The sequence below is a fragment of the Hermetia illucens genome, chromosome 4, assembly GCF_905115235.1.
Source record: "Hermetia illucens chromosome 4, iHerIll2.2.curated.20191125, whole genome shotgun sequence".
Lineage (NCBI taxonomy): Eukaryota > Metazoa > Arthropoda > Insecta > Diptera > Stratiomyidae > Hermetia > Hermetia illucens.
Genome location: NC_051852.1, coordinates 68,133,621 through 68,148,225, shown reverse-complemented (window position 1 = coordinate 68,148,225; position 14,605 = coordinate 68,133,621). Strand labels below are relative to the sequence as shown.

Below are 14,605 nucleotides of genomic sequence, written 5' to 3'. Positions count from 1 at the left end.
GTTTGTTGGAAACATGGGGAGCGCGGGGGGTCGGAAGTAATCATTCCTTTAAGAGGGCCATTCTCAGAAACTACCAAACCGAAAAATATGAAAAAAAAATACTATATGGTGCCTGGGTTCCGAAATAACTTCCGTACCAATATCTTTTCAAATAAAGTCAATAATAGTATATTACTATAATTTTTTGTTATTCGCTGGAAATTCATCCTAGCACCACCACAATGCAGTGATGTAGAGCATCTTATCTTACCAAATTTGGTGGAATTCCTACTATTACTAACAAAGTTATAATACGTCAAAGTTGCTTCTTTGAAAATTGAAGACTATGAATGTCAATATCACCTGAAAGTGGATACTCTCACATAACATATGGATATATTATGCGCTACGTACTAAGAAATACACAAAACCTTTCGTACCTGAAGCTGGTTATGCTATCATATGTGCCCTTGAAGTTAATGAAAAGATGGTGGAACTGATGTCCATATTCTAATAGTTTTCCCATCGCTTGCTGTATAGAGAGAATCTGATCTGTTGCTGATTTGCCTGGAGTGAACTCTCTTTGATATGGGCGGAGAATATCGTATAGACGGTACTCAGCAACATGATACCTCTATAATTGCTGGACTGCGTGATATCCCCCTTTTTTATGTAAGGGAGAGATAATGCATGGTTGCCAGTCGTCAGGTATTGATTCGCTTTCCCACACCGTCGCCGGACGATAGGCATCCTAATATAAATTGGGACATGGTATCGGCTAGCTACTGAGTAGCATTCGGTTGTACAGGGAGCGCACGTTCAGCCCTAGTGGATACTAAAAGGCGCGGGAGACTCGCCCTCATCCTTCTGCAGTTTTTCATTAAGAAAAAACTCCCAGCGGTCACTACGTGGAGGTGGAGATAGGGTTCGGTAACAGAGCGGTTGGAGTCAGTTCAGCAGGCGTTTCCCAAGTTTTATGCTCCATCGTGGGTACCAATCCACGTTTCGCCCTGGGACCTATACTACTCTTTAGCCGTCGTCACCAATAACAAGAAGAAATAATATCGGTGACAGGATGCAACCCTAGCGGACTCCGCTTTGGACCTCAAAATCCTTTGAGTTTTTGCCTCAGTGCAGTACGTAATTTTTGCGCCATCATATTTCACTCTGACAATAGCTATTCGTTTCTCCTTTATGGAGCACTTCGCTGTACCAAAATGATCTGTAGAGTGTTAATGTGGTCAATGCACGGGGATCCGGAGCGGAAACCAGCTTGCTCTCTGCTGATCAAGTTTTCCAGATGCTCTACTACTCTACTCTACTACTCTATTGCAGTGACAGTCAAGCTGCACTGAGGGCATTGAGTAGTCCTTTGATCACCTCGAAAATCGTTCAGGAATGCAGAAACCGTTTGAACTCTATGTCTAGATTCAATACGGTGGAACTACTCTGGGTACCTGGTCACTGTGGCATAGAGGGAAACTAAATCTCGGACGCTTTAGCGAAAGAGGGGTCAATCCGGTCCGGAGCCAGCAATTGGGGTATCAGTAGCATTGGCTAAATCTGTTTTCAAAAACTGGGAACAAGTTGCCCATAATGACAGGTGGCAGAGCCTAAATGCTGCTCGACACACCGAACTTTTCCTGCCAGAACCCAACATACGTACCGCAAAGTTTATCCTGTCGAAAAGCAGGAGGACCTGCAGGTGTATTGTGGGCATTCTAACAGGCCATAATTGACTACCTGGGCATATGTTCAGAATAGTAATTACCGAAGATGATACGTGTCCCTCCTGTAATGAGGAAGCGGAATTCACGGAGCATTTCCTATGTGAATGCCCCGCCTATGGACGCATCAGGCATCAGATCTTTGGTGCCGATGTTCTCCAATTGCGACGGGTAGCATCACATCCACTAACGGAAATCCTACGATACGTTAACGAATCCGGAATATTCCGTTAGACGGGGGTGGCGAGTACAATGGGCCAACACGGCCTGAGTGCTCAGAAGCTGTAGCTTCTCCCCCACCATACACACACACAGGGAAAGGGATTCCCAAGATTTTCTTATGGGTGGAAGCAGTAGATCAGCAGTAACTTCAGGTGCAGCGATAAATAGCTCTGCGGGGAGACCGTCAAACCCAGTGCCCCCGTGGTGAAGTGTTCTTTCCGCCTCTTCAGTTGTTCATCATCGTGGATGAGAAGTCGACTCCTGACGTCCTTCACAGGACCATCTAAAGATTTGTGACCACATGCAAGCTCTTTGGTGATGCGGTATACACTTCTGAAATTATTGCGATCTGCGGTATCTTTCGTTTCCCTGACTAATACAATCGCGTACACTACGCTGAACTTCTCGGGATTTCGCTCGCTATCGGAGTTCGCCACGGTCAGCAACCCCTTCCGTTCATCGATCCGCTTCCACGACTCCTGTGTAGCACCCGAGAAAAAAGCATTTTTGATGGCGAACCAATGCTCATCGATATCCTCAGGCGGGTTACTCGGTTCGATCAGCAAAATAATTCTCGCACTGTCGAGCGACAGCTGAGTCGTCCAACTGGTCGATGTTGAACTTCGGAGGTCGCAGTTCCCCAACCCTGCTGACGGTGATCCCTTTCGAGGCCGATGTCAGCGTTTCTCTTATTACGCACATCCAGAAGAAAACTCCTAAATCTACTGTAATCTACTGTAAATCGGAAGTTTCTGTTGGTGCATAGCATTGTACAATTGTGATGCTCCATAACCTGGATCGAAATCTTTCCGTTAGAAGTCTGTCAGAAGCCGGCTCCTAGGTGAAGAGAGCCTGGCTTGAGGTAGTTGTCAGAAGCAATACGACACCGGATTCGCGTCTGCTTCCACTTGGCTTTTCGGAGTACAAAAGCACATTATCATTACCTTGCCTCGCTTAGACCAAGAATGTGCTCAAGTTTGAGAAAGCGAGCATTCTGGAAACCCTCACTCCCGTTGTCGAAACGCGTACACACATTCCACAAACTAATCATAGTCCATTTTCGATAGCCAAAGATCGTTGCCGTGAAGTCAGTCCCTATCCGGGGCATTGTTGATGTTTCGGTAGGAATAAAGTTTCAAAATTTGCAGGATTCTAGCCCACAAATTGCTATGCTTTTTAGTCCCCTACGATAAGCAGGGAAGGCTTTGAATGTATTCCAAAGTAGCCCAAATTAACAGGGCGATCGTATGCATATTCAATATACTAGAAAATAGTTGAACATATTTTCATTTGTCACAAAATTTCTGGAAATACTATATATGGTTGAAATCCTGAAGAAAATCACAATCAGGCCCTTTTATGAAAACTAGTCAGTGTCGATATTTGCTCAATAAAATTAATAATAATATATCACTATATTGTAGAGATTTACTAGAAAACCCTATTCATCCTTGAAGTTCACGAATATTAATCATAGAGGAAATAATAATTAATAAAGATATAGTACATCAAAGATTTTCATTTCGTGTGAATTGCTGCACCACAAGACATCATTGAATGCCGGCATCATAATTAGGTTAGGACAAGCACTCTAGAAATAAATGAACTTCTTATCCTTAGTCCAGCACCACCCTGTCCTATAGAGATGATTTCTTCCCTAGTGTCTCAATACAAAACTGGCGAGCATACAGCATGACTAAATCTGAAGAATGTAAAGTTTCTGACGACCGACCTCAATGAAATCAGTACCATCACCGATTTGCTGTAATAACCCAATTTCCGGTCATTGTCTTCTTAAGAACAAACTACAAATTATTAAAAAATTATAATATAATAATCGTTGCCACAACAATCCATATTGGATCAAGGCCTTGAAGTATGTTAGAGCACTTCATTCAAGACTGTAACGGTACATACAGTACACTGTAGGATGCAATGTGGTCAGCATTACGCTCGCCCGAGATTATTACCCTAATTTGACTCAGGTACTCATTCACAGCTGCGTCGACTGGTATCCGACATCAAATCACGATACAAATCCCACTGCCGCCAGCGAGATTTGAACCGCGACTTTCCGACCCTAACCACTCAGCTATCCGGACACAAAAAAATTATCTACTCATATTGTGTTGTCTTGGTGGTGATTGGTGGTTTTCGTTAGAAGTGTAGTTGACGTGATTATCCTTTAGGTGTGTTTTTCATATTTCTCTCCTTAATTTGTGTTGTAAAGTTTTAATAAGTGTGTAAGTAAAATTTTTGATGGAATATGCATGTATATTAGTGGGGTTTTAGACACTATTAGATGTCTGGAGCGAATGTCCTAACAAAAGAAAAACTTAACTAATATTTAGTAGTCGGGAAAAATTTTGAATTTTCGCATATCCGAAATCTTTTAGAAAATGAAATTGAAAGAACGGATATTATGCCTGAAAATTCAAATGGTGAGGTAACAGAAAAACTGATAGTGAAATTGTTAGAAAAACTAAAGCGAAAATCTGAAATCACGGGGTATTGCGACAAAGAATTAATGTCATTAAAAAAGAATTTAGGGAAAAAGAGGAAATTATACGGGACACCGAAGAAAAGAATTCCGATTGGGAATTAAAATTAGAAAGAAGGAAAGAATTAGACAAAGTGTTTTAAAGACTCAAGGGAAAGAATCATGCGAGTTAAGTGAAAAATTGTGAGAAGCCAGTAGTGAAAAGCTACCGCTTCGCGGTAAGAATAACAGCCTTCCTGCAACTCTTGATAGTAAATAATTAGAAATTAATGGTTTGTGTGAGCAATTTCGAAATTTTGAGGATAATTTTTCAATGCTTGCGAATTGGGTTTGGAATGCATTGAGGCGAACTATAAGGCAATCTATGTATCACTAGATTAAAGGGGGATGCTGTTAATTTGTTCGCCGCGCAGAAACCGATAACCTTAGAAAGTCTTAGAAAGCTATTTCAAAGCGCATATTTGAGGCCAAGGACTCTTCATACCATAAAAAATGAAATTAGACAATTAAGACTCCCCTCCAGACACACCCTGGTCGCGATGGGGGAGCTTATGGTAGTTTACTACTACACTAAAGGTGTCCAAAACATGAAGATAGAAAAATGGGTTTAAACTCTCCAAGTGTCTCAAAGTCACACACTTCGAATCCAACTGTGACCAAGAGCAATCATGGCGCGGTCGAAGTGGATTTTGGAGGCCTCATGCCACATTCATAGAGTGGTCTATGGATAAATCTGTAAAAGGCATAATTTCCGTCTCAGTGAAAAGCTTGCATTAAGTGCCTAAGGCGAAGCTAGCCAAAAAACAAAGTACGGAAACTCTTAACTTGGGAGAAACGCGCTTCTACAGCCCAAATCTACCCGCAAACGGAAGAGGGAGGCTCGTCGGCAGAAGGGAACTTCGGCCACTAAACAGGGACGGGGGGGGAGGGGGACTACAGGCTGAATTCTGCCTGTCAGAACTTTCCCCTTCACCCTTGCCTGGAGGAGTGGAAGAAAGGAAACTGGTGATGTGGACGCTACTGGTTTAACGCTGGTATATGGAAATGGATCCAAGCGGCCCGGACACCGGAGCAGCAGAAGGCGCTGCGAAGGAAAATCAAGCACCTTGAGAATGAGGACATGGACGTGGCTGTACCACTAGGTGTGGCAACGTCCAGAGAAATCAGACACAAGGAAACGGAATCTCCGGTGGAAGGATAAACTGAAAACCCCGGTGAGATCCACAATGGACGCAGCGCTAATGCGCGCAAAACGCATAAGACCAACACATCAGTAGTATAAATATGTATGTTCTAATCCACTTTCATATAAAAATCTTGCGGTTTTGAGACGGCATGTATGTTCGAATCCAGTTTCATATGAAAATGTTGTGGTTTGGGGCGGCCGGTTTGGCGCGTGCCGGGGGCGACTTTTAGGGATGCGTAGTTCGTTGGGGATCGTCCGCGGGGGTTCGTGGAGACTCGTTCCGTGCCGGGACGGGGCGGCGTGCGTTTTTGTTGTTGTTGGATGTCATGTGCGTATTGCTTGGGTGATGGGGAATTGCTTATCAGGTTGTCATATTTGGGAGCGTGTGAATATTAGACCGCAGGTGAATATGTAGTAAGTTTGAAAATGATGGTTTTCTCTAGATTTTAAATGTACTTGGCTGATTTTGTTGTTGTTGTTGCTGAGGTTGCTGATAAGAGGCGATCGTTTGGGTGCCATGTGCTAATTGTTTGGGTGACGGGAAATCGCTTATCAAGTTGATGTATATTAGGGACTGTGTGAATATTAAACCGCAGGTGAATATATTGTAAGTTTGAAAGTGATGTTTGTCAGTTGTGAAGGAAGATTAGAAGTGTTAAGCGATAAGCCATGCTTTGGATTGAGCGGTTATCGCATAGAGATAAATATTGTATATGTGAACAAGTATGGAAGAGTTTTAAAATTATCAACGTGAAGATTGATTCGGGTTATCTGGAGGTTTATATGACACCTGAGGATGGTTCAAGGGGGCTTGTACTAAGCTTAAGGAATGGAGAGGATTGCAAACCTGGAAATTTCGATACGACATTTACATTTCAAATCTGGCAACATGTTAAGATTGAAGTATTTGGTGAGTGGGATGGTGATGAAGGGAATAGTGTATTTTTATTGCAACTTTGGTGTTGTTGTTTCAGGTAATGGTGAAATTACTATAATGGGAAAAGTGTTGCCAGGTTTGACTAGATTTAAGACGAAAGGCCGATATCCGAAGGGTTGTCCGTTCAACGACATAGATGGTGGTGATGATGTTGAATGGGAGCAAAAATATGGAATAAATGAATAAGGAGTGGTTATCTGGAGGCTGTTGATGAGGGAAATCCTGAAGTTGATTTAGCTGAAAGAGAATTTTAAATAGTCAATGATAAATTTTGAAATGTGTGTATATCCAACCTGTAAAATTTTACGTTTGTTTTCGTTGTGGGATAAATATGCAGAATAAATAAAAAAAGATGATTGTTTTTTTTGTAAATATTTGTTTATTGTTCATTCTTTTTCTTTATTATATAAGTTTGAAAGGCTTTCACTTGAGGATATTTATAGATGACATGACAATGTGGTTTTGAACAAAACCATCGAGACTCCAAAATGATTTCCTCAAATGTGTGTCCTCGTGTTGCGTCATCCCACTTTGGGGGATTTTTTAATGAGAACTTGAAGGCCTCTAACTGCAACCGATCCTTTAGGAAGTACACATCGGCATGATGAAACTTTTTGCTGCCGATCCATGCAGCTAAAGCGTGATGCTGCAATTTTGGCACCTGGTACTCCCTTTGTTCTTGCTGCTGTTGCTGTTGCTCCTGATTTCCTAACATATTGATGTTTAACGAACTTTACCAGCTGACTGACTGATTTTAAAAGGTTCGTTTGGTTTGGTTTAGTAAAATGTTTCGTTATCAGAAACTATATTCATGTTCGGATATATGCAGTTCATGGGAATGAAAATATTTAACCGCAGATAATTGTGTTGTAAATTTGAAACTGATGGTTTTGCGTGTTTTAATATTTACTAATATGAAATAATTTTGACGATAACGATGACGACAGGAAATATATGTAACCACATAAAATTGTTGTTTACGAAGAAAAAAAACAACCACACAAACTGTTTCCTGAGAACGAAATATTGGACTACTGGTGATAATAAATTAATATAAATAGTGGACTTTATGAAAAGATTTTGTTATAAGTGAAAAGTTGTCGTCAACGATGGATTCGATAAATGAATTATTGGGCTGCAAACCGCTCATTTACATCAAATCATCAGAATTGGAAGTGGGAAAGCGCTATCACATCACTGGAGGCGAAAGAATGGAAACACGGTAAGTTAGAATTTAAAATTAAACTTTTCTTCTGCTAAAAAAATTAATATATTTTTGTTTTTTATAGATATGGACAGGCCATCGTTGTGGATTTGGAGGGTACTATGAGGCTATTTTTACCATCGCGCTACAGTAAATGTAGCGATAAGGTGTTGGACGACTTCAATGCGGGGAAGTTGTCCTTAAGTTGCAGCGGTGCGGCCAATTCCAAAAACTTGGAATTCCACCTCCACATATAGTAATAAAATATATATATATATATATATATATATATTTTAAATAATAATAATAAAACTTGTAAATTTAGATTGTCACAATTTATTATTTTCCGAGTTATCACAATCTCGGCAGATGCCGGATTTTACCTAATACTAGCACTAAGTGCCAAGCATTTAGGCTCGGACGATCCTACCTACTTAAAAACTAAAGGGGCACTGGTGGTGGTGGCCGGTGGTAGGTCAGTGGGAGAATCCGTCGAGTACCCCCCGCAACATCGAGCACGTATGCAGAATGGTGTACTTCTGCATGGTTTGAACCAGACTGTGCGAAAGTCCCAGGACATCAAGGGAAGCCGTGAGGGATTTAGGTACAATACCTGTAGCTGACAATATTATGGGAACTACAACCACCCGCTCGAGACGCCAAATTTCTTTGATTTCCCGAGCCAATGGCTCATAGTTCACCTTCTTCTCCACGTATTTCCGTTCAATGTTGCTATTATGGGGGATAGCAACATCAATAATATACGCGGAGCGACCCGTCTTGTCAACTAACAGTACGTCAGGCTTGTTGTGTGCGGTATGGCGATCAGTCAGAACTTGCCGGTCCCAATACATGCTGTAAGCAGAACTATCAAGTACTGCTTGCGGCTCATATCGGTAAACCGGACATGTTCCCGTGATCAGCCCATGCTTATATGCAAGGTTTTGATGGATAACCTTACATACAGCATTATGCCTGGTGATGTATTGCACCGGTGCCATAACAGTACAGCCAGAAATGAGATGGTCCAACGTCTCTAACGCCGAACCACACATTCTGCACTGGTCATTCTCCACCCGTTCTTTCATGATGAGCTTTTTATAAGCTCGGGTGGCGACCACGCCATCCTGAATGGCACACATAAACCCCTCCGTCTCAGCAAAGAGCTCCCCAGCACACAGCCATCTGTTCGACAGATGCAAATCGACAAATGACTGCCAAAGACAATTCACGTGTTTACCGTGCATTGCCTTCGACTTCCATTCATCGATCCGCTCTTGGTCCGACTTCACCCCACTCAGAGGATTGAAAGATCGATCCTTCAAGTTAAGTGGAGTCAGTCCACAGTCTGCCTTACAGACAGCCGCATGCAAGGGACTCGCCTGCTCTTTGCTGTAAAAATAAGCGCGCAGTGAGTCGACTTGGCGATGATGTTGTGCCGCCACGTCAACCACGCCCCTACCTCCAATGTCACGAGGCAGGTTCATCCGCTCCACGGCAGACTTTGGGTGATGCATTCGGAATTTGGACATAGTTGTCCGTATCCGCCGCTGGACGTTTTCCAGATCGGTCTTCGTCCACGGCAATATTCCGAATGCATAAGCCAGTGAAGGGATGGCGAATACATTCAACGCGCTTATTTTATTCTTCCCCGAGAGATGCGATTTCAGCACCAGCTTTACACGTCGCAGGAATTCGGACAGCAGAGCTTCTTTCAGATCACCAACTCGAGCATGGGTTCCTTGCAGAATTCCTAGGTACTTGTAGAAGTCTGTCTCGGTCATAGCTTCGATGTGGAGGTCACCAATGCTATGTCCGGCATGTGGCTCGTGATGACCTTTGCGGATGGCTTGGATTCGACATTTGTCTAATCCAAACTCCATCCGAATATCACGGCTGAACATGTCTATTATTCGCAACAGACTTCTAACATGGTTGTCAGTACCAGCATACAGCTTGATGTCATCTAGGTACATCAAGTGTGTCAGTTCCCACTTAGCACGTAGGCCATATTTTATTGCAAAACCATGCCCTCTAGCATCATTCAGTAGCCATGAAAGGCGGTTCAGTGCCATACAAAACCAAAGAGGACTCAATGAATCCCCCTGGAAGATGCCCCTCCGAATACGGATGGGCTCTGAGGTATTAGCACCCTCAGATGTACGGACTGACAAGGTGGTATGCCACCCTTGCATGACTGTCGCCAAAAACTTTATTAGTTTCGGATCAATGCGATACAGATGTAGGATGTCGATTAGCCAGGTATGCGGAACGCTATCAAAAGCCTTGGCATAATCGATATAGCAACTGAAGAGGTTTCTTTGGCCTCTAGTTGCTTGTCCTACAACTACCGAGTCGATAATGAGTTGCTCTTTGCAACCCCTTGACCCAACTCGGCAGCCCTTCTGCTCCTCGGACAGAATGTTGTTGGTCTCGAGGTGCGCATTGATCCTTCCACTAATAATGGACGTGATGAATTTGTAGAGGGTTGGTAAGCAAGTGATCGGTCTTGTGTCTGTGGGGTCCTGCACAGTGTCCTTCTTAGGGATAAGGTAGGTAATTCCCGCAGTGAGGAAAGGTGGAAATTCCTCCGGCCGACTCATGATCTCATTTATACTGCGTGCCAACCGACTGTGTACGCTGGTAAATTTCTTATACCAGAAATTCTGCACCCGATCCAGACCTGGGCCCCTCCAGTTCTTCGAGATGTTTATAGCTCGTCGAACTTTCTCTTCGGTAACATCCGCGAAATTCATGCCAGGTGTATTGGTATGGCGGGTAGCTTCGGCGGTGATCCACTCAGCATGCTCAGCATGCTGGGCAGGTAACCCCCAAAGTCCACCCCAATACTCTTTCGCTTCCGTCACCGAGAACTGTATTGTCTGGGCGCTCTGTTGGGATTCGTTGAGAGATCTGAAAAAGCTCCGCTGGTTCCTCGCGTATGTTGCATTCTGGACACGTCTGGAATAACTTTCGCCATACCGTCGTAACCGACTGCATATGACAGAAAGTTTCTGTTTTAGTGTGTCCAGAATTTCAACTACGGGTGTCTCACAGGGGATGGCATAGTTCCGGTAAACCCTCTGCACTTTATTTCTCACCCGTCGGCTGGCATTGCCAGTGCTGATCTGAATCAGTCTAGCAATGTCCTGCCTTAGTGAGTCCCGCCGACGTTCCAGACGAATTTTCCATGGTGGATCTCTTTTGTCACTCAAACCAATAACGCGAAAGCGAATCTTCTGACCGTGCAATCTGATAGCCGCAACTGCACCACAATACACAAGTGATTGTAGTTGCAGCAGCGACATATCAGCACACAGTCGAGATGCAATCTCATCATTGATTTGAGATAGAATTCCCGGAGTTGCTGGAGATGCATAGAGCCTGGGAATACCTGGTCTATGCAAAGGATCCATATCCGAGAATTCTATACACGCTCTTTGGAATTCGTCCCGAACTTCAGCGGAAACCTCAGCTGGACGGTGGAGAAGAGTGCTTCGGCGAGTACTGAACCTGTTGCCTGCAGTGCGGCGTGGTGTTGTTGATGCCGCCGCCTCTGCCCCCATCGACTCTCGGTCACCAGTTTCCCCGATGACTTCAAGTCGAACACGTTCCCTGATGGTGGCCGGGATTGTGTCACTGCGAGTGATGAAGCGGTACTGGTCTGCGACTCGCTGCACAGTCACGTGCGCGAATTGCGGGAAACGCTCGACGAATCTCTGGTGCAACAAGGGGCGGTAAGATGTTATACCCGCCCCCGCCGTTATTTCGTAGTAGGAGCGGATAATGAAGAGGTTTATTTCTTCAGTCCATTTCATCCGCTTCCTACGCGAACCTGCTGAAGTGGTCGCCACAGATTGTGGCGAAACAGCTGCAGCAGGCGGAGCTGTGCTCCTGGTCGTCGTGGCGCCTAGACGTCGAACCGCCCCACGACTAGCGGTTTCGACGCCGTGCTGTCCATTACGAGAACCCGACCCAGTCACCAAGTCAGACGACTCCCGCCGGTTATCCGTACCGGACCTTAAATTTCGCCTTCTTCTCATTTTTTGGTGGTGCATTTTATCCCTAGCTGCCAGGTGTGTAGATAGCTTCCTTAGTGAGTAATCTGCAAGACTGCAAAGTTCCTGCACTTTCCTCACCTACCCCCTGAGACGCTGCGGTGGCGTACAGCCATTCAGACTGAAGCTATCCATCCCTCCTCCTTTCACAACCGGGCTTGGGACCGGCTTCGGCGGAGTTTTATTATTATTAATATTCACAATAAAGAAAAATTATTATTATATACAATGAAACTTCTTTTTTTATTATTACATTTGATTATTATTTTGAGTTATAAATTTTTTCAGAAGGAATGCGTTTTGTAGCGCGCAACATCCGCTGTGGGCATTACAGCGTAACATGTCGGGATAATTTTGTTTCAGTGATTTTAGATTCGGACAGGTGTGATCTTCCACATTGAATACTAGTGCAATATTTCCCAGCAAATCATCCAGCCATTTTTTCTTCTCTGTTCCTTTGACGTAGATGGTTGTATTTTTCATGTTTAGAAGTAAATATTCTTTCACTTCCCAAAATGTTGTTAGTCCACCTTCCCATTTCAATCCATGATGATTTTCGTATACCCAGTGTGCCTGGGATTGCAGCTCTCTTGATAGTGTTGAAAAACTGAAGGGAGGTTTCAGTATAAAGTGTCGATGAAAATTTTCGTTTACATTTACGACAGCTAACTCTTTGATGATGAAAGTATTGTTGCATCCTCTAAATCCTTGCATATCGATAACGAAAATCGTCGTCATGGTGATGAAATGGTGCAGTTTGCTTGCGTGCAGAATGTAAACGTGATACTGGATTAACATTTATGGTTTCCATAGTTTTTATACAAGTTTTTGAACTGAAGAAGTAAGTGGGTTGTACTCTATCACACGATCATGTAGGAGCATCTACAGATGTTTTCATGTCTAACCTTATGTCCACTGAGCCAGATTTCATGGATTCATTTTGACGTGAACAATCAATTACTATAATTGGCGCAGATTCCTTATATTCGCTTCGTGAAAGTAGTGGCTGAGGTTGTACACCGTAATAAGATTGTTGAAAATTGCAGTACATATCATAGAGAAGAGCGAATCGATCACGGGAAAATTTAATATTCATATCGTCATAAGGATACGATTCGCAGTTTAAATGTATTTTGATATTTGTTAAATCACAGTGATCAAATTTGCTGGCATCTTTGTCTTTGAGATTTTTTCGATTTGTCTGTAAAGCTAAAATAACATATCGAGGTTTTTCGAGTTGACCTGTGGTTTTCACATTCCACACATGATCTGTTGTTGTGGGTAGAACTGGATATTTGTACAGTTCCCAATTTCGAAAGCTTATTTGAATCGGATGTCCCGATTCAATATATTTCAACATTGACAATTTTTCAGCGCCATCGGGATTAACATGGGGCACCTTCCACTGTAGTTTAAAAATTTTGATGTGTACATTATCAGTGGATGAAATAAATGCATTTTCATCGCTTCTTGTGCGAACCAAAATTAGCTCGTGTTTAGCGTTTACAATAATTTTCTTGTAGTCCTCGGCAAATCCCAAAAGTTTTCTTAGCGGAATAGAAAAGTTGAAGTAACCACTTGACGGTGTGATAGATTCGTTCGGTGACCAAGCGGCATTATAAAGCATTTTACTTTCGTTTTCATTAAGTGATACATAATTTTTTAACGTCGATGTTATTCCCACATTTTTGTTTCGATCGATTTCTACTCCATTCAGTTCATATCTTATCTCATCAAATAGGAAAGCTACGCTATTATTCGTCAATTTAGCTAGTGCTGATATTGTTCCATCTGTTTTAGTTAAGGCGCCTTCAATGTAAATGAAACTCTGACTCGGCAAAATACACAAATCCTGTTGTTGTATGGGTATTCGGATTTCATCACTGGAGTTGTATGATGATAAGAATGGAGAGTAGCTATGGTATTCGATTTTTGATATATTATTATCAAAACTGATTTTACGTGTAACGTTCAGGATATTGCTCATTATTTTTGTTTCAATTTGAATCCCAATAATTTTAGATACTGTTTATTTTGCAATGTTAATCGCGGTCTAGCTCGTTCGATTTTTCTGATTGAACTGGTTCTATCTACATTATCGGGCAGGTATTTATCATCGTTATATAGCAGCATCCTGAGGCTTCAAATGAAGTCTAATCGTTATTGTTTCCCCCTTGAAGTTTATTATATCTCCGTTTTGATCAATCAGCTTAAGAGTTAGCGTGCTTATTCGTTTAAGGCTTACCGGTAAATAAATGACGTTACTAGGAACCTCCACTATTTTATAACCTGGTCCTACTTCAGGTGAGAATTCATGGATTGTGTGTGAGGGAATATTATTGATGTAAGAATTTCCAACTATGTTACACTCAATCCGTATTACGTTCACTTTACTTATACTTGTGGCGCGGCAGGATTCGCAGCATTTGAAATTTATTTCGAATGTTGCGAGTGCGAGCGAATAGATGGCGCGGATCTATCCACTTTGCGTAGCACGCCACGGGAGTGGAAGATCGGAGTAAAGTGTGCCATGAGTTTAAAAAAACGAATTAAAAAAATATATTCCTGATGTCAATTGAAAATTTTGTTAAGAGAGTTGAAAAATAGAATTAGAAAGTTTTGTTATAAATAAATAAAATGAAAAGTTAAAATGTAATAACCAAAATATAAATGTTGTTGAAACTATAAGTTAAATATACTAATTTTGAACAACTAAAAATAATAAAACTAATCAAGTTTTGTCAACTTAATTGGTGACCCCGATACTTAAAAAACGACAAATTTTCCGCCAT

At 42.4% G+C, this 14,605-nt stretch overlaps 1 protein-coding gene across 1 annotated transcript; it reads right to left on the bottom strand.

Annotated features, from left to right (window-relative positions):
- Window positions 1-12,681: 12,681 nt before the first annotated feature.
- Window positions 12,682-13,800, bottom strand: LOC119653968. Its single transcript, XM_038059129.1, has one exon. The coding sequence runs from the start codon at window positions 13,798-13,800 to the stop codon at window positions 12,682-12,684; it is 1,119 nt and encodes a 372-aa protein (XP_037915057.1).
- Between the last annotated feature and the right edge of the window lie 805 nt (window positions 13,801-14,605).